At 49.1% G+C, this 20,824-nt stretch overlaps 1 protein-coding gene and 1 pseudogene across 1 annotated transcript; both read left to right on the top strand.

Moving 5' to 3' along the window:
* Positions 1–2,631: 2,631 nt before the first annotated feature.
* LOC121048542 (uncharacterized protein K02A2.6-like) lies at positions 2,632–6,928 on the top strand. The gene is made up of 2 exons (XM_040504992.2): positions 2,632–5,786; positions 6,449–6,928. Exons 1-2 carry the CDS (start codon positions 2,868–2,870, stop codon positions 6,641–6,643), a joined length of 3,114 nt encoding a protein of 1,037 aa, XP_040360926.2. The 5' UTR covers positions 2,632–2,867; the 3' UTR covers positions 6,644–6,928.
* Positions 6,929–18,875: 11,947 nt separating this feature from the next.
* Positions 18,876–20,408, top strand: LOC120843263 (annotated as a pseudogene).
* The last annotated feature ends 416 nt before the right edge of the window (positions 20,409–20,824 follow it).

Below are 20,824 nucleotides of genomic sequence, written 5' to 3' on the forward strand. Positions count from 1 at the left end.
TCACCACCATAGCTTCTACTATCAAATACAAGGGCAGTTACACAATAAACAAAGAGAGTTTTGTGATTTAGTTATATTTACACTCAGGGGCATTGATATCCAACGTATTCAGAGAGATGACACCTTCTGGTCAACCAACATAGAGCCTTTTCTACTCAAGTTTTACATGGAAGGCCCAACTTCCGCTGAAATTCCTTACGTAGACGAGTTGTCCGACCGGATAAGCTGCAATTACTCCCGACCTTAGAATCTCTCGATCTTCGTTCGTAAGCCATAGTATCATGAGATCGAGGGGTGTGGCTCTTCGTCCGCCGAATATTGCTTCGGCGGGTGTTTTTACCGTGTAAGATGAGACCGTCGGCGTGCTGCTGGAACAACAACCTGGCGATTCTTTACTGAACCGCTTCTTCCGTAAGCTTCAAAGGGGATTTTTTTTTTTTCGCACACCATCTGTTCTGCATGCCCGTTAGTTGCAGGATGGTATGGTGCACTAATGTGATGCCTGATGCCGGTTTTTTTTTCTTCAAAAACTTGTTTATTTTATATGAAGCAAGATTTGGCGCGTTATCAGAGAAAAGTATTTTCGGTAGGGCAAAAGTAGGTGAAAGAGACCGTAGAACGTCAATGGCGTGTTTGGACGTCGTGGCAGGTATCGTGTAAACTTCCAGCCACTTATACGCATCGCCCATGTCTCCGCAGATGCGGATACGTTTCGCCACCTACCGATTGAATAGTGTATCGTTTTCAGTTACTGTTCATGATGGCGTTGGACTCAAGGAAGACTTCGAGTCTTTCTAGAAAGTTAGCCTAGGTACCAGCACGTTTGTCGAAAGCGATAAGTGTTCGAAACGTCGACAACGTCGGTAGCCACGTGTTGTGCTTGACGTTGGACACTTGCCATTCGCTGAGAAGAAACTTGCTTGTTCGTCTGCCACGAGTCGTCCGATATCAGGTCATCACCGCAACACCATCTCCCGACAAAAACGCATGTCCATAGTTAGCAATCACGTGAACTTATAAATTCCCGAACGCTCATAACTTGCCGTCGCTAAACGCCGTTCATTCATAGCGTCATCATTGCAAATAAACGTCTTCCTATTTATTCTGATGGTTTTCATCATACTCCTCCAAAGCTGGACTTAGAACATTATGTGTGTCGGTACTTCCGAAAATATCGCAACGGCGTTTGTTTTCTGGGAATCCCCCTATAATGTAACAACCTTTACAACATCTTCCGGACCCCGTGAAACACAATATTTCGTGACCTTATTTTAGTCGTCATTAAGGCCACGGTCCCACTGAGTGTGGAAGTTTAGGTACTTTTTGGCAGGTCATTACTCATCTCCTTTTGAATACTGTTTTGTGGCATTGATGTCATTCGAGAGGCAATGCAATCCTCTTTCATTTGATATTATGTATGTGTTGGTTATTACTGCTCATGCGCATTTGTAGCGTTGCGAATATGATGGCGCGGACCCTCACTTGCTCCGCTAGTTCATGTTTTATGAACGATCCATTAAAGATAACACGGTTCCAATATAGCAGTTTTGTTAAGATGATGTCGGAGCAGAATGTAACGATACACTTTGTTGGTATTTGCACTACTTTGTTTTTTTCATCCCTCCAAATATTGCCCTAAAATTGACATTTTTCAGCACAAATATGTTTTTAATGACACGCGCTAGGGCAATGAAATTAGCTACATATGTAGTTCTTATAATTGGTATTACCCAGAAAAAAATTTAATGTTGTGTAAAATTTCTTTGTTTAGATATTTTATATCAAACGTAGCACTTTTTTATGCTTCGAGTCATGGTACTTCAAATGCCGCTGAGGAAATAATTGAACTATGATAAAATCTTTTATAATATTTAGAGCTACAATGGTTGCCCAAGAGGTGGACGATGGCTTTTTTTCATTTTCCAAGTCATAACGCTCCAGGAGCGTTTCAAACTTACCTGTTTTGACGCATATATTTTTTAGACATCAAACAGATTTATTGGCGTCTAATAACATTTATTGTTTGGAATAGATATACATTGCGATGTATTAAATTTTCACAATGATATTGCTTTGGTTTCTTAATAGGTGTAGAGCTTAGCTAATTTTAAAAACAATTAAAAACTGTTTGGGTGTTTTGTTGCGCTACCTGGCGGATGGCAGACAAACTGCTGACTTCTAATGTTCAAAAAATTTCCGAGGGTGGCGTTGGCGTCTCTATCATCATCAATCTCCGTGTATTTTTATCCTCACATTTAAAAATATATTGGAAGATTTACTATCGATAACTGAATGGTTTAAGTACTGGGTCAGGCTAATAAATCTAAGACAAATAAGTACACAAGCCTAGCGTGATATAATGTGTCCATTATTCGATATGATTGAAATCAATAAACAATGAAGACGAAGAGGAAAAGAATACACCCGAGTTCACTTTATGCCTAGAGTCACTAAATGAGCTTTAAAGTATCGGCACTCAGTTTCCCAAAATTGGTTTGGGCGCCGCCATTTTGGGTCTTGCTCAGAGCAAACGCAACTGCCGATCATCATGATCCAAAAGTACGACTTGTGCTAGAGGCCGCTGCCGTTGCTATCAGCAGTACGCGTAGTACTGACGTCACCGGGCGCTCTATAAGAAGAGCACCGTCATACGCGCAGCCAGATCGCTGCCGGCCTCTGCGGAAATAAAGCTGTTTCGCAGTCCATCCTTCGTCTGGCCACTCCTTGCACCGCAGACATAACAACTGGCGACGAAGATGGGGGCAACAAAGCCAAGACGAAGGTGAGAAGCCTTGAAGCTGCGTCCAAACAGACAGCGAAACATCACCGCACGCCGCTGGGTACTCGGCGACACCAAGTTTCTCAAGATGGCATCCTCCAGTCATATCGGCCAAGTAGAAGCCTTCGATGAAACTGTGAGTGACTGGCAGTCTTATGAAGAAAGGTTGACGTCCTTTTTTCTGATCAACAAAATACCTGACGACCTCAAGGTGCATGCTTTTTTAAGCGTTATTGGGCCTAAAACGTACAGTCTCTTGAAGTCTTTGACGGCACCTGCCAAACCGTCAGAAAACACGCTAGAGCAACTAACCCAATTGCTGCGAAACCAGCTGTCACCGAGAGTATCAGTGATTGGAGAACGAGCGAAATTCCATCGCCGTAGTCAGTTGGAACACGAGAGTATCGCACAATATGTAGCGGAGCTCAGGAAGCTCTCTCAAACCTGTGAATTTGGCGGTTTCCTAGATGAGTCGCTGAGAGATCGGTTCGTGTGCGGTTTGTTCCGTGCGGACATACAGCGGTATTTGTTTGCAGAGGATAAAACGTTGACATTTCAAAAAGCCGTTGAACGCGCACTCGCGTTAGAAGAAGCTAAAAAAAATGTTCAGGAGGCGCACGCAAAAGAAAGGAGCGATGACTTGCACAAGATGAGTACCGAAGATTCCGCGAAAAGGAAACAGTCGTTCGAGTGTTATCGCTGTGGCTCTGATAAGCGTTTCGCCCGGGCGTGTCCGCACATTGCAGATAAGTGCATGAATTGCGGCAAGAAGGGTCACGTTCAGCGTGCATGTCGGAGTGCCAAGAAGAAGACTGTTGGCGGAAAGAAGTGGGTCCGGACTCTTCAAAGCGACGACACATTCAACGTCAAGATGCTGTCACCGCAAAGCCGGCGACCCATCACCGTCGACGTGGAAGTTCAAGGAACTTCCTTGAGCATGGAATTGGACACGGGAGCCACGGTGTCCATAATACCGAAGCAGCAGTTCAAGAAATTTCAGCCTCCTTTGAAGCTTGAACCCACCGAGCTACGCCTCAAGACTTACACCGGGGAAGTCGTGCAACCCTGCGGTTTCGTCAAAGCGTCCGTAAGATACAAGGGTCAAGAGGACGTTCTACCCCTCTACGTAGTTGACCACAATGGCCCGCCTCTTTTGGGCCGCGAGTGGCTCACACGTCTTCGTCTGGACTGGGACAACATCTGCGGCGTACACAAGCTGTCGGACCCTCATCGGTCTGATGCAAGCAAGAAGTACGAGGCACGCCTAAAAGAACTTCAAGCCAAGTACAGCCGCATCTTCGACGGCACCCTTGGCAAGATAGAAGGTGAGCGAGCCACTTTATTTTTGAAAGAGCAACGTCCGAAGTTCCTCAAAGCGAGAAACGTGCCTTACGCACTCCGGTCGGCCGTAGAGGAAGAGTTGCAGAAGCTTGAACAAATGGGCGTCATTACGCAAGTGTCAACCAGTGAGTTTGCTACGCCTATTGTACCGGTAGTTAAAAAGGACGGCACCATACGTGTGTGCGGGGATTACAAAACAACGTTGAACCCTGTCCTAGACACGGAGCAGTACCCCCTGCCCAAACTTGAGGAAATACTAGCTGCGCTCGCCGGAGGCAAATACTTTTCCAAGCTAGATCTTAGCAGGGCATACCAGCAGGTAGAGATGTCGGAGGACTCAAAAAAACTTCTCACACTAAACACGCACAAAGGGCTTTTTGCGGTGAACAGACTCCCTTTCGGAGTAGCGTCTGCGCCCGCGTTGTTCCAGCGCATTATGGACAACATACTTAAAGGACTACCGGGTGTCATATGCTACCTTGACGATATTCTCGTCACGGGAGCAACCGCTGAAGAACACCTCAGGAACCTTGAAGCCGTGTTTTGTACACTTCAGCAGAAAGGTGTTCGCGTCAAGCGTGAAAAATGTGAATTTTTCAAAGAAAGCCTGCAGTATCTGGGGCACATTATCAGCGAGACCGGCGTCAAGCCAAGCGAGGAAAAAGTTCAAGCGTTGCTGCATGCCCCAGCGCCTACTAACATCGCACAGTTGCGTTCACTGCTTGGACTGATAAATTACTATGGAAAATTCACGCCACGGCTAGCAACGCTGGCAAAGCCTTTCTACAGGTTACTACAGAAGGATGCTCCCTGGTGCTGGAATCGGAAATGTCAAGATGCCTTCCAAGCCATCAAGGAAATCTTGTCTTCGACGGAGGTGCTGGCACACTACGACCCGGCACGCCCGCTGCAGCTATCCTGCGATGCGTCTGCGTATGGTCTCGGCGCTGTGCTGTCGCACGTCATGAAAGATGGCACGGTAAGGCCAATTGCCTACGCTTCCCGAACATTATCAAAGGCTGAGGAAAACTATAGCCAGATTGAAAAGGAGGCGCTCGCCCTAATCTTTGGCGTCAAGAAATTCCACTTCTACATTTATGGTCGGGAGTTTACGTTGATTACTGATCATAAACCTTTGCAAGCGATCCTTGGGCCAAAGAGTGGGATCCCGGCAATAGCCGCCGCAAGACTGCAGAGGTGGGCGGTAACTCTGTCAGCCTACCAGTATAAACTTGCCTACAGGACGTCCGCAGAGAACGCGGACGCGGACTGTTTTTCACGACTTCCGTTGCAGTCCACAGAAGTAGACGACAGTCACGACGAGACGTTTTATACGCTGCGATTGGCATCTCTACCAGTCACCAGTAGGGACATCGCGCGTCATACAGAGCGTGATCCCGTCCTCAGCTTGGTCGTAGACTTCACCAAGAAGGGATGGCCATCACATCTTGATGATAAAGTGTTGAAGCCCTATTTTGACAGACGCAGGGAACTCACAGTCCACGAGCGGTGCCTGATGCATGGAATGAGAGTCGTCGTGCCCCCGAAACTTCAACAGCTGGTCCTGGAGGAGCTACACCAGGGACACCCAGGAATAGTGCGGAGCAAAGCACTCGCCCGAAGCTACGTATGGTGGCCCTCCTTGGAAACGGACTTGGAGAACCAAGTGAGACACTGCACGGCATGCCAACAGCAGCGCCACATGCCAGAAAAGGCACCATTGCACCCTTGGTCATGGCCGACACAACCGTGGTCACGGGTACATGTAGATTTTGCGGGCCCTCTTCGCGGTCGTATGCTACTAGTCATTGTAGACGCGCATTCTAAATGGCCGGAGGTTTTTGTCATGACGTCTACCACCGCAGAAGCGACGATAACAAAACTGCGCGATTTATTCGCTCGGTATGGGGCACCAGAAGCTCTGGTTAGTGACAACGGTGCGCAGTTTACATCGTCCGAGTTTAAAGAGTTCCTTAAAGAACAGGCAGTTCGACAGGTTCTCACTTCTGCATATCACCCCAGCAGCAATGGACTCGCAGAGAGATTTGTGCAAACCCTAAAGAACGCACTACGAAAAGGCCCTGCAACTGAAAGTATGGAGGAAACCTTGTCAAAGTTCTTAATGACATATCGCAACACTCCGCATGCGACGACTCAAGAAACCCCATCTTTTCTTTTTTTGGGTCGTCGGCCACGAACACGGTTGGATGCACTGAAGCCGGCTCTGGATCGTACTATCCGAGCACGTCAGTTTGAACAGACTTCACGGCGCAGGGGTGCTAACAGTGTGTTCGAAGTGAACGATGAAGTGTTCGTGCGTAATTTCAGGAGCGGCCCCACATGGTTCCACGCAACAGTACTGCAGCGGACGGGACCAGTGTCCTACGTGGTCAAGGTGCGGACACCGGATGGACTCCGTACTTGGAGGCGACACAAGGACCACCTGCGCTCAGCGTCTACTGCAGTGACAGCGCCGTCCCTTGTGGGGGAGGACGATACCGACACCATCTATCCTGCGTCTGAAGCCGACGTACCACCTCCGTCTACTGTCTCCGCAAGACAAACGGTGCCCGTCACCCCCACTAACGCTGCGCCTCGGCGATACCCACAACGCCAGAGAAGACCCCCCGATCGCTATGAAGCCTCATGACGTTTCAAATTGCGGTGGAGGAAGTGCTAGAGGCCGCTGCCGTTGCTATCAGCAGTACGCGTAGTACTGACGTCACCGGGCGCTCTATAAGAAGAGCACCGTCATACGCGCAGCCAGATCGCTGCCGGCCTCTGCGGAAATAAAGCTGTTTCGCAGTCCATCCTTCGTCTGGCCACTCCTTGCACCGCAGACATAACAACTTGCTCAGCATTAGAGGCCTCCTGCGCTGAAGCTTTGAACAAACTGTAGCGCCCTCATTTTGGGTAGTACAAGCTCACCTGATTGAGCCTCGCACTACTTCTGGCACGTTGGTTGAGCTTTTTTTAATTCTGTCTGGTGCTGAAGAACGAAAAAACACCTCTCGACGCCAGAAATTGGCCAGCCTCAACGCCGCAAGACAATCAGAAGTGCCAAATTCATGACACCACCGCTAGGATAGGCGTCTCTTATCTCTGGGTGGTGACGTCGAAATACCTGTGTCGCGACGCTTTTATTTTTCTTTGTCATGTCTACTATGAAACGCGTGAAACGGCAGTTGCTGGCTCACGCTCTTAGCGTCTTAGCTTTGACGGCGTTCAAATTTTGTTGTTCCTTTGTACTTTTATCGTGATCTCGCGCACCGCACCAGAGCAGGCGCGCTTCTGCATGCATGACAGTTTGAGACGCTAAAGTTTGTACTACCCAAAACAAGGCCTAAGAAGTCCCTTTTCGCAGCACCCCCTGGGCAACGCAGGAGGCCCAGATGCGGTGCTAGGAAGCTGATGCAATATTGCAATGCTCTATCGCGGGTTGTTTAAACATTTGTGAGGGACGGAAAAGCGTTTCTTGTGATTTCAGATAAAGCTTCATATAAATGGCAACCATGATTTGAAGCCACAATATGGCCAAGTGTCGTTACTCTGAACCGTAGCTAATTTACTAGCACAAGCGTGAACAATGAAGAAGAGGCAGGTGTCAAAAGGCTTGTGGAACCCACGGGGCTTACGTCATGGCCCCTTCAGGTATTACTAGGGTGCCTTCATGTGCTCTTTGCTTAGGTTGGAGCACGACATCTGGCCATTTTGTCCCACACTTTTATCTTTATTTTTTGTTCAGAAGCGCGTGAAAGAGCGTGTCCCTGCACGCGCTCGTGGCGCTGATTGTGCTATGGCGACATTTTGTTTTCGTCGATTTCTTTGTATTTTCCCCGTGAGCGCGTGCTGTCGGCATCGGGTACTACAATGGGTGGCATCACCCTAAACAGAAGGACATTGAGGCACCCTAGGTATTACAAGCCTCTTGAACAAGAGCATGAATAGTGTCATTAATAAGCTACGTTTCAGAGTAGCGACACTTGGCCTTAGTGTGGCTTAAAATCATGGTTGCCAGTTATTTGAAGCTTTATCTGAAATCACAAGAAACGCGCTTTTCCGTCCTCCACTTTAAACAGTTTGCGAGAAAGCAAAGCAACATTACATGAGCTTCCTAACACCGAATCTGATGCCGAGGATATTGCACTTTTGAATCATGACGATCGGCAGTTGCGCCTGCTCTGCACAAGCACCAAAATGGCGGCGTTCACAACACTGTCGGAGAAGAGAGTGCCGATACTCTAAGCGCAGCTCATTTATTGCGTTCTCTCAAAAGAGAGAACGCACGAGCTTGCGCTGGTTTAAAAAAAAAACAAGGCATCCAAAGAAAAGAGGCGGCACGCTGTGTTCTTTGTTATTATGCGTCCAATAGCAAATCGTTGTATGTATGTTTATTCAGCCGGAAGTTAGTCTGCCTTAGTAGGCGTCTGGTGTTTCAGCTTTAGGAGAGCAATTCAGCCAGTGTGGTACAACCGCAAACTTGGGGTCCTTAACGTGCACCACGCAATAGTGATACACGACCGCACGCCGGTACGATGCTCTTCCAGATCGAAACGGGCAGGGGCGGGGTGGGTTCTGCAGCCCGAGCTTTCGCTCCAAGTGCTCTGAGCTGGTGTGCGCTAGACCACGCACTCGGCCACCGACCCCCCCCCCCCCCCCCCCCCCCTGTGCGTCTAATTTATATACAGGTATAAGTATTTGATGATCGACGATGGACGTCGATCGTCTTGAGGTAATGTAACGTAATAACATTATATAAATAATAAACTTGTTGAAGGACTGAACGACTAAATTTTTCAATTCTTGGATTGTAATATGGCGGTAGCCTATTGTACTTACTGTTGATGAAGAGCAATATGAGGTGACGAGGTAATGATTAAATGATGAGGCTCTATAAGGACGACGACATTAGTGGGTGTCAAACCACAACGTACAGTGCCAGACTTGTTTCCAGTATCGTGTACCGAAAGACTTTCTTCACCCGCAACAATATATGGTAGAATCAATGAGGATGCTGCTTTACAACTGTACGTGAAACAGGAAAACTGCACTCTGCAGAAGTGCGTCTTACTCGTTAATATGAGGGACGGATTTCTAGCAGCATTCCCTGATTGACTACTTGGAACAAATGGCCTCGTTGACGTAAAGTGTCCCCGTTCCAAAAGATTCTTGAAGCATACTTAAACCGCAAAGGAGTATGAGGCGAAAAATAAGAAAAAGGAGCCTGGTGTGAAAGGTCCAAATCACCACCATAGCTTCTACTATCAAATACAAGGGCAGTTACACAATACAGAACGAAAGTTTTGTGATTTAGTTATATTTACACTTAAGGGCATTCATATCCAACATATTCAGAGAGATGACACCTCCTGGTCAACCAACATAGAGCCTTTTCTACTCAAGTTTTACATGGAAGGCCAGACTTCTGCTGAAATTCCTCACGTAGACGAGTTGTCCGACCGAATAAACTGCCATTACTCCCGATCCGGGAATCTCTCGATCTTTGTTCATAAGCCATAGTATCATAAGATCGAGGGGTGTGGCTCTTCGTCCGCCGAATATTGCTTCGGTGGGTTTTTTCCGTGTAAGATGAGACCGACGCTTGCTGCCGGAACAAGAACCTGGCGATTCTTCACTGAACTGCTTCTTCCGTAAGCTTCAAAAGGGATTTTTTTGTTTCGCACACCATCTGTTCTGCTTGCCCGTTAGTTGCAGGATGGTATGGTGCGCACTAATGTGATGCCTGAAGCCGTTTTTTTTTTTTTCTTGAAAAAAACTTGTTTATTTTATTTGAAGCAAGATTGGGCGCGTTATCAGAGAAAAGTATTTTCGGTAGGGCAAAAGTAGGTAAAAGAGACCGTAGAACGTCAATGACGTGTTTGGACGTCGTGGCAGGCATCGTGTAAACTTCCAGCCACTTAGAGTACGCATCGCCCATGACTTCGCAGATGCGGATACGTTTCGCCACCTACCGACTGAATAGTGGATCGTTTTCAGTTACTGTTCATGATGGCGTTGGACTCAAGGAAGACTTCGAGTCTTTTCACTAAGTTAGCCCAGGTGCCAGGACTTTTTTCGAAAGCGGTAAGTGTTCAAAACGTCGACAAAGTCGGTAGCCACGTGTTGTGCTTGACACTGGACACTTACCATTCGCTGAGAAGAAACTTGCTTGTTCGTCTGCCATGAGTCGTCCGATATCAGGTCATCACCGCAACACCATCTCCCGACATAACTGGTCTTCATTGTCCGCATGTCCATAGTTAGCAATCACGTCAACTTATAAATTCCCGAACGCTCATAACTTGCCGTCGCTAAACGCCGTTCATTCATAGCGTTTTCATTGCAAATAAACGTCTTCCTATTTCTTCTGATGGTTTTCATCATATTCCTCCTAAGCTGAACTTACAACATTATGTGTGTCTGTACTTCCGAAAATATTGCAACGGTATTTGTTTTCTGGGAACTCCCTATAATGTAACAACCTTTACAACATCTTCCGGACCCCGTGAAATATAATGTTTCGTGACCTTTTTTTAGTCGTCACTAAAATGGTGTGGTAAAAGACGACCAACAACGCCTGCGCTCGAAGCCTTCTAGACTTCGTCCATACCGCCGGCCTCCCCGCTTTCCTTTAATTCCTTTCCCACTTAGGCCTGCGGGCCTTTCCTCTGGGCAATAAACAACAACAAAAAAGTACCGTAAATCGCGAAGCAGTCTACTTGACGTCCGCTTCCACTGCTGTCTTGGAAGATTGAGTCTACTGAGCGTGCATTCCTGCAGAGGAAATTTTATTTGATAGAATATTGATACGTCAATCAACATTTGATTCCTTCTTGGTAAGATTTATTGCGAAAGCCCGTTACAACCGCCGACCGCACCTCCCTATATCAGAGAACAATTTATACCCAGCCTGACCACGCTACTTGAGCTAGCCGAGCACAGCTGGCAGCGGCGCGAGCAAGGCCACGAGGGGAACGTGATGCTGCTCGAGCCATCCCACTGTGAACCAATGTTTCGGCCACCCCACGGGTGCGTGTCGCCATCTCTTGGTTGAACTAACGCCTTGTTCAAGATGGCTGCCGTGGGACCGCAGCCTTAAAATGGTGAGGTAAGTACCGTAAATCGCGAAGTAGTTTACTTGACGCCCGCTTCCACTGGTGTCTTAGAAGATTGAGTCTACTGAGCGTGCATTCCTGCAGAAAAATATTTCATTGATAGAATATTAACACGTTAATCAACATTTGATTTCTTCTTGGTAAGATTTATTGCGAAAGTCTGTTACAACCGCCGAACCGCATCGCCCTATTGGGCAGAAGATTGAACTATAGGGGGCGCTTTATCGAGCTTGTTGTCCACACAGCGCGGTGTTTACGAACACAGCAAAACAAAGAAATTGAACTTCGCCTAGCACGGTCTGGGCACGAGCGCTTCGCTTTGACCAGTGCTTTGGGCGCACGAGGAGCAGCCTTCGAATCGTCATCTTCGATTTCTCTGATCAACAAGAAACAAGAAATTTAGGTTTGTTCGATCTCCTCCCCGATATCAGAGAACAATTATTACCCAGCCTGACATTCTCGCATACATCCGTTTGCTGGGCCGCCACTTGAGCCAGCTGAGCACAGCTGGCAGCGGCGCGAGCGAGGCCACGAGGGGAACGTGATGGTGCACGAGCCATCCCACTGTCACGGCCACTCGATTAGGACTCCCCTTGGGAGCGGCCTGCCGTATGCCTCACTCCGCCGGTGAGAGCGATAGTTCTACTTTACCCCGCAGCGCCAGCCGTGGCGCTCGTTATCGGTGAGAGATAGAGTTCCTGTATAGCTACCTACGATAGCATGGTTGCGCATTCAGCCTCGGCGCGTGGCCGTAGCGCCGGCTTTCCCGCACGAGCGGGATGCTTTACTCCTCACGTGACTAAATTTGGCGAATAGCGGCGCCGCGCGCGCCGCCGCGCATGGAAAACAGGAGAGGAGGAAAAGGAGGCGGAAAGCAGGGAAACATACGCCGGGGCAAGAGAAACGTCGGCGGAGCGACCGTAAAGGTGGCTTTCTTGCAGGCCACCGGATGCTTTGCTCCTCACGTGATGGATCTCGGCGAATAGTGGCTTGGCGGCGCGGGAAAAACAAATGCGCTAGAGTGCCTTCATACACACGCGCTTTTGCTTGAGTGGTGACATCTCCAGCCATTTTTCCGCCCAATCGTTCTTTTATGCGTCTTGAAGCCCACGCAATCTGGTGTCGCTCAGCTCGAGCGTGTAGCTTTGGCTAAGGCATAGTCGCCATTTTACCGCCCAAGTCACGCACCGAGTGCGCGAGAGCGTCACGCGCTGGCACATTCAGGGCAACAATGGATGTCTTCACCCTGAGACAGACAGACATGTAGGCACCCTAAAATGCGCAACTCTGGCTCCCGTAGGGAGCCTATACAGGAACTCTAGTGAGAGATAAGAGTTCCTCTCGGGGAGCATATCGAGGAACTCTATACTTCGTTTCACGTTAGTATGTACTTGTTAGCCGCGCGTGCTAAAAGCGCGAGATAGTTGCTTCGAAGGAAGCCTCGGCGGCTGCATGAGCGCTCGTGCAGCGAGTGCTCCAGTCAAGGCATTAAAGGCTAGCCGCTCCCGCTAGCACAGCGTTCGCGGTTAGTCCATGCTAAGGTAAGACGAAATATAGTGAGAGAGGAGCGGTACGCCCGGCCCAGCCCGGTGTGGCTATTTAGATTTTTTTTTTTCATGAAGCCGCAAGTCTTAATTGAAACGAGTGCCAGATTGCATGAATGATGTGACAAATCTGTGTAGAATAAAAGCACATGATTCTTTGTGCGAAAAGCTCACTTATGGCGAATTCCACTGGGCGTTTTGGAGCGCGCCGGGATCAGTCGACCAGATCCGGATTGGAGCACAAGATCCGAACGGGGTCGCGCCGCCTACGGATCCCCAGTGGAACATGACCACTGCTCCGGGATCGGCGGATGCCTTCCCGTCATTCAACTGCCCGGGAATCCCCTTTTCGCGGCCGCCGCGGTCGTTTCGAAGACATTTTCGCTACGCGGCGCTAACACGTGTTCGACGCACGAGTGGCAGGAATGGCTCAGGCGCTTCTAGCAAAGATTGCCGGAATGCCCGTAGCGCGGCAAATACCTTCTCTTCTCCTTCCTGGAAAACGAACCGGCTGTCGAGCCAATGGGTAAGCAAGCCGCCATTACGAATTCTTCTGATGTCGAGACAATCTAGGAGCCCAGCCCGCCACGTGCTTCTTCTTCTTCTGAGGCGAGATGCCCCACGAGAAAAGAAGTCACGTGTGTGCGCCGAGGGCTGGCCCGGCTGGCTTCCGGTTGAATCCGCCGAAATCGTGGGAGCGACTTTTCTCGTGGCGAATTCCACGGGTCGTTTTGGAGCGCGCCGGGATCGACTTTTCCGGAGCGAGCCTATTTCACTGGGCGATCGGGATCGAGACGAACGTGTTCCACTGGTCGTTTTGGATTACCTCCCTCTCCAGATCTCGATCTGGATCCGAGAAAGTCGCTCCCCCGATTTTGGCGGATTCAACCGGAAGCCAGCCGGGTCAGCCCTCGGCGCACACACGTGACTTCCTTTCTCGCGGGCATCTCGCCTGATCTCGCCTCAGAAGAAATGGTAATGGCCGCTTGCTTACCCCTTGGCTCGACAGCCGGTTCGTTTTCCAGGAAGGAGAAGAGAAGAGAAGGGTTTTGCCGCGCTACGGGCATTCCGGCAATCTTTGCTAGACGCTCCTGGGCCATTCCTGCCGCTCGTGCGTCGAACACGTATTAGCGCCGCGATTGCGAAAACGAATTGGAACTTGGAACCAGCTGCTACCAGACACCTGATTTGTTTCAAAAATACCCAGGACGTTTTGGGGCAATGAATCATCACATAGCAGGCGGTAGACAAGTAGACAGCGTTGAAAAATATTTATTCCACCGATTCTTATGAAGGCCGATGGTGTCGGTGTCGCAGTTTTGAAGCACTGTCAGTTCAGCTCAACACCACGTTACAAAAGACGGTTTGGGGTACTGCCGGTGCTAACGCAATTTCACAGTAGAAATAGGAATTGCATGAAAGAACCGGACAGAAACACTTCATACGGTGGCATAAATGCCGAACATATACCAGCGATGTCACTTTCCTCGGTTAGGGCTATCTGCTTTGTCAACGAATGATGAACATCTCGGTAAAATAAAGAGCGGAAAATACTCCCCGTGTCAAGTTTTCTAATTACAGCCACTGGTTGATGTCGTACCGTGGTAATTCCTGGCCCTTCGAACGCACTAGCACTTTGTAGAGTCACATTTCCAGCGATTCCGCGCCGCACACGAACGAAGGTAAACAATCAAGATGGCGGAGTGTTCCCGCCCGTAGCTCTCAAGTTTTGAGCAGCGCTCCAGGCGAGCAAAATAAAATATTTGGCTCGCGTTTCGAACGTGCGTCATCACGCTTCCCCACTATAGTTCTTTATGCTCCGTTCCATTTGAAGTACCAGCGTAGCAGAGGCTACAAGACCGAGCTCCGTCCCTTCGAAGCGCGCGCTCGTGCAGTGCGAGCATCTTTCGCGAGAACATGTTTTTGCGAGTAGCTTCAGCTGCGCTATCACGTGAAGTGAAACATACGGGCTCACGGAAGCTATGAAAGAACGCAATAAAATAATAAAGCTGAATGGGACGCTGAGGCCACGAGCTGCATAATTCTTTTTTTTTTATTTTTGCTATTTTTTTAGACGTTTTGTTATCGTGCGTCTGCAGAAGCTGACAAATGCTTGCATTCGAACGTGGCACGTGCATAACCGAACGTTACAGCGCCGCCTGTATAGTGCTGCCAGCATAACATGGTCGCGCCTTGCGGACGCGCTCGCGCCCCCTGCCCGAGAGCAACGGGTATATTGTCCTCGCCGTCAGTGCGGTGTGACAGCGTTGTCGGATAAGAAATCGGGCAACACTGTTGCCGGGCGGCAGCAATATGTTGCCCGACTGTTGTTGCCGCGATGTGACAGGGTCGCCGGCAACACGACTTCCCCGTGTTGCCGGATTGAGTTATCCATCTGTCCCCTCAGTGTGACAGGGTCTTTACCCCTTGGCTCGACAGCCGGTTCGTTTTTTAGGAAGGAGAAGAGAAGGTTTTGGGGCCGCGCTACGGGCATTCCGGCACTCTTTGCTAGAAGCTCCTGAGCCATTCCTGCCCCTCGTGCGTCGAACACGTGTTAGCGCCGTGATTGCGAAAACGTGTTCGAAACGACCGCGGCGGCCGCGGAAAGGGGATTCCCCGGCAGTTGAATGACATGAAGGCAAATGCCGATCCTGGAGCAGTGGTCATGTTCCACGGGGGATCCATCGCCGGCGCGACCCCGTTCGGATTGTGAGCTCCATTCCGGATCTGGTGAACTGATCCCGGCGCGCTCCAAAACACCCAGTGGAATTCGCCATCGGATCCAGATCGAGATCTGGAGCGGGAGCTAATCCAAAACGACCAGTGAAACATGTCGGTCTCAATCCCGATCGTCCAGTGAAATAGGCTCGCTCCAGAAAAGTCGATCCCGGCGCGCTCCAAAACGACCAGTGGAATTCGCCATTAGATGCAGGCTGCGCGTTAAAGCTTCATTCTGCTGGCAGTATGAGCGAATTGTCGTTTTCTTGTTCCCATAACTGTTGCCCCGTTTCTATTACCACTGTAATATAGGAGTTATAGTTGGATATAGCTAGGCCGTATGATTTCCGGTTTTAACCGACGCTCGCGCACGCGCGATCTGTGCCATTTATTCATCTGTGGAGGACAATATAAAATCGGATTCCGCGTGCATAACTTCAGCAATATAAACTTCATTGTTCACAAAAAACAGACCAAGGGAGTCATATAGTTCACAGGCGGAGTACCTTTCGGGAAAGAGGCTTCCGCGAAAGCCTCAATATATTCTCTAGTGGGCTGTTTAGGTCACCAGCCCAGTTTGACAAAAAAAGGTCTGAAGAGTTTTCGAAAAAAAGAGCTCGCAGAGCTCTTCGCTGTGGTAGGCGTCTCGGCAGTTAACACACCACATCGGCGGGCAGTCCATAAGGTGTGGAAGCACAGCGCTCCAGAGAACCTTGCAAATCTAGCTTCCACAACCACGAGTCTTTGCCGACTGTAGAGCTCTCTCGAGAAAGGTGCAAACGAGCTTGCACAGCCAGACAGCTTCAGGTCGTGGATAGCTGAGTCCTCCTTGGTCAAAGGCTAAACATGGACTGATATGCGCCGTCATGTGATGGATTTCCCTTAAGTTGCGCTTAAGGGAAATGCACGTGCAAAGTTTAACGGGTTCTACACATTAGCCTTCCTTGCTTTCACTTAGAAATTCTTATTGCTTTGCTAGGTTGAATGTTCCAGCTAATTACTTTGAAATTACGACAATTTCTACAAATAAAAATGGTCACCTTTTGTTCGCAAACGAGGGCCAAGTAGCCAGCAATGTAAGTCAGCGGTGCGAACTCAAGTTCGGAAGAGACTTCATTGTACTTCATCAACTGCAGGATTTCCTGTTTCACGAGTGGAGTTGGCACATTTCATCGCCGTCTGGCACTCAAAACTAGAACGCGCATTTACATTTCCGGCAGCTTCCAAAATGCCAACACAAACCACACACGCGAGCGCAGAGTGACACTAGGATATTTTGGCCGAGCACAGCGGTGCATAGGGGGGGGGGGGGAAGCGAGTTTTGCTGCCTTCTGCAACCGCGGCAGCGCCTCGGTATCGGCGAAGCCAATGGCAGACAGATATTTTATCTGGGTAGCGCAGCAAAAGCGCGTTGGGCGCCTTCTCTATACTCCGTTTCACCTAATGTTGTACCGCAGCGAAGGCTGGAAGCGCGAGCTCATAGCGTTGACAGATGCCCTTACTGCACGAGAGCTTGTGCCGCCGAGATCTGCCCCAGAGCAAGAAGCTCGCGCTTACAGCCCTTCCTGCGGTACAACATAAGGTGAAACAGCTCACAAGACCGCTCACCGATGTGCAGCGCCCCCACGGAAAATGGGAGAAGTTCTCCTCTCACGCGCGCTCTTTTGTTTTCGGAAGAACATCGGCAGGCCGCACCAACAGTGGGCATCGAGTGGCCGTGCCACTGTGAACCAATGTTTCGGCCACCCCACTAAAGCCCCTTGATAAAAGCGTTTTTTACAAATACCGCCAACCATTGTTGTGGAAGCGCGCGAGACACGTGCCATGAGCGGGTGCTCCGCCGCCATTCGCTTTTAAGGCCCGCTCATTTTGGTGCTGCGCCGCCATTTGCTTCCAAGGGCCGCTCGGGACATGGGCCTCATGCACTCGCGCATTCGACGCTACTTGCAAGACAAACGCAAACACATCAAGGGGCTTTACACCCCACGGGTGCGTGTCGCCATCTATTGGTTGAACTAACGCCTTGTTCAAGATAGCTGCCGTGGGATCGCAGCATTAAAAAGAATTTAGTGTCCGTAATAAGTGGCGCACGTTCTTTTCACGAGCCAGCACCCGCCGGTGTGCACGAGCACACGCAACGACAATGACGTCAAAGACCTCCATTCGCGCCAACCCGGCCAAAGGAGAATAAAGACAGGCTTTTCATCTATACAAGTGAAAGCTACGTGCTTGTTAGACCAATTAATCGCCAACCTTTTACACCAGACACCACTGTGTAGATGAAAAACTTGTCTTTATTCTCCTTCGGCCAGAAGCCCATACATTTCACAGTCATAGTAGACGCGTATGGAGGTCTTTGACGTCATTTTTGTTGCATGTGCTCGGGCACACCGCCGGCTGCTGGCTCGAGGAAAGAACGTGCGCCACTTATTATGGACACCGAATTCCTTGGTTCAGTATCCCTTTACAGAAGGGAATAATGCCGCGAGCGCAGCTGACAGAGCAGGCAGCGCGCTCGTGGCCTAACAGTTATCGCGCTCTCCTTCCACGCAGAAAGCCAGCGTTCGATTCCTGGCCGCGGGTACGCTTTTCTGTTGTCCCTAATGCGATGTTCTTTTAAATCCGAGAGCCGTGTTGCTAATTCGAGGTTAGAATGTTTTACGCGTCAAACCTTCTACGCCGACCATTCCAGATGCCGATGCGTGGACATAAGGGGCTTCGCGTGGCAAGCCAAGGTCAGTCTCGCCCCTTCACTCGATCCTGCGGTTTCGCAGACATCGGCGCCCGCGAAGCTCCGCTGTTTTCTTTTGTTCCCTTTTTGCTTTGGGCAAAAGTTCGCCCCATTAAACGTTTAGTTTCTTCAGTTATCATTGCGTCATCAATTGTCATTCGTGACAGTATGAAAGAGAGCATAGTTTTGTGGCGATAGCCACTGATGGATGAGAAAGAAGAAGAGACGTAGACAGGCGCCTTTTGTCTGTCTCTCCACATTTTTAAAGTGTGCACATGGGCAACGGAGCCCGCAATGCCTAAACACTGTTGTGTTCCGTGTTGTAAGTCAAATGCTGCGAGAAATCCGGAACTCTGCTATCACGAGCTGCCGTCTGGGGAGAACTTCCGGGATACCTGGTTGAAGAGCATTTCGCGACAAGGCAGCGAGAAGGGCAGCCAGCGGCATCCAAGCTCCAGGAACGTCGTGTGCAGGGGGTCAAAGTTAGGGATGAAAGGAAAGTTGCTGCGACCGACAACGGTGCCGACTCATTTCCCTTGTATCCATTGTACATGCGACCAGCATGTTCAAAGAAGCGCAAAAGGCTTGTTCGTGTGCCACCTAACGCTTCCAAGTCGCATGCGAGCATTAAAAGTCAACAACGCAAAATGCTGTCCCCTGCAGAAAGAAGACCAACTGTTGATGAGTGCGATGCCATTGAACCTTGCCTGCAAAAAGAGTTTAAAGTGGAAGAATGTAAGACATCATTAGATTTGACATGCTTCCTGGAAGATGCCAAGAAAAACGCGCACCGCCCTCAAATGCAAGCGAAAAGACTGAAAGAGTGAATGGAAAAGCTGCGACAAACCTGCGACGAATTTCAAAAGACATTAAAGCAGTATGAAGAGGACAGAGCTGTGCAAGCCTTGATGAATGTTTCAAAAGCCGCATCGGAAGGTGACAAGACTGCAAAATTTGTCATCGAAAAAATAGTGAATTTTGACAAGGCAAGAGCAGCATGGCAAGAACCAACGCTGAGAGAATGCGTACTATGGAAAGCGACATCATGTAAAGGATATGACCACGTACGCGCAAGGAAACTCCTTAAACTGCCCTGCCGAAGTACCTTGCAGAAGTTTGTCGGATTGCCTACGGGAGAGAACGGGGTCACGACCCTTATCAAAAAACGGCTGCAGGTGGAGAGATAAGGTCTGCGCTCAGAGAAGGAGCCCTACTGCAGCCTCATCATTAACGTAATGTCGATCCAGCAGAAAACTTATTTATGATCGACAAGTTGAAAGAATTTTTGGGCTTGTTGACATCAGATGTGAAGCTCGATCAAGAGCCACTGAAGTAGCCAAGTGGCTCCTTTGCTTCGTGCTACGTGGGCTTTCCACAGCTTACGTGATTTCAGTCGGCTATGTCTTTACAAGATATTTGAAGGACGATCAGCTCCGGATTATTACGCTCAGTGTCATGAAGGCGGCTGAAGAGGCAGAATTTTGGATAGTTCGCATCGTCACTGACAACCACCAGGCAAACACCGCGATGTTTCGACAGATGTGTGACGACAACACGCTCCAGCATGTTGTGCCGAATCCGGTACGTGAAGGTGAACCGTTGTTGCACTGTTTTGACCCCAATCACTTCAGCAGAAACTTCAGGATGAATCTGCTAGACAGAGATATATTTAATGCAGCACATATGCTCAAAGTTGGCTTCTTTTTTTTAAAGCCCTCTTCAACATTCAAGAGAATCTGTTGGTCAAACCAGTGCGACTTCTGAGCCGAGCTCATGTGTAACCAAACAATCTAGAGACGATGAAAGTGTGCCGCGCAAAGTTAATATTTTCACCTGTAGTAATTAGGACCCACGAATACCTGCAGAAGAATCCTCAGTCCCACAAGAGGGCTCCAGAATTCCAGGATATTACCTCAACCATCGCATTTATGAAAACGGCTAGAATGTGGAACGACTTCCATGATATCTCTGACTGGAAATCCAGATAAACGCTTTTCGTTAGATCAGAAGACGATCGGCTCTCATGGCTTGAAGTTGACTTCATCAGCTACCTCGAGGATAGTGAACTAGAAAGTATCAAGTCTCGGGTGAAGTCCCTCACGAAAGAGACCTATGAGGCAACCCTAATGACAATAAGGTCAACGGTCGCCGTCATTGAGTATCTCCTGGCTGACCTCTAGAGAGAACAAACTTTTGAAGCAAAATAGTGTTTTTGTGAGACAAAAACTTGCTTCTAGAATGTATTCTTTCGCTCACTTTTTTTTTTAATTTCATATTTAAGTATGTTTTGACGCGACTTCTCAAGCGACCCGGTTGAATTTCTGTTTATCAGCTCCCGCCAATTCAACGAAGGTAACGACCGAGTTGATGCCAGAACAGCAGTTTTCACGGCAAAAAAAGTTACTCAAGGTTCGTTCGTTATATTGCAATCTAACTGATCTTATTATGTCCAGCGCCCAGTTTCTCGAGAACAGTGTCAGTGCTACACCGATCAAGTTTCTTAAATAATCCCAATACCGGCGCACAGGTTGGCATTTTGTAGGCTTCCAGATGTGGAAATGTGCCCTCTAGTTTGGAGTGCCAGACGGCGCTGAAA

Source organism: Ixodes scapularis, unplaced genomic scaffold, assembly GCF_016920785.2.
Source record: "Ixodes scapularis isolate PalLabHiFi unplaced genomic scaffold, ASM1692078v2 ptg000058l_1__unscaffolded, whole genome shotgun sequence".
NCBI lineage: Eukaryota > Metazoa > Arthropoda > Arachnida > Ixodida > Ixodidae > Ixodes > Ixodes scapularis.

Coding starts and splice junctions, on each gene's coding strand:
- LOC121048542 (XM_040504992.2), top strand. CDS start 2,868: ATGGCATCCTCCAGTCATATCGGCCAAGTAGAAGCCTTCGATGAAACT. Junction 5,787..6,448: donor AAACGGACTTGGAGAACCAA/GTGAGACACTGC, acceptor GCGTAATTTCAG/GAGCGGCCCCACATGGTTCC.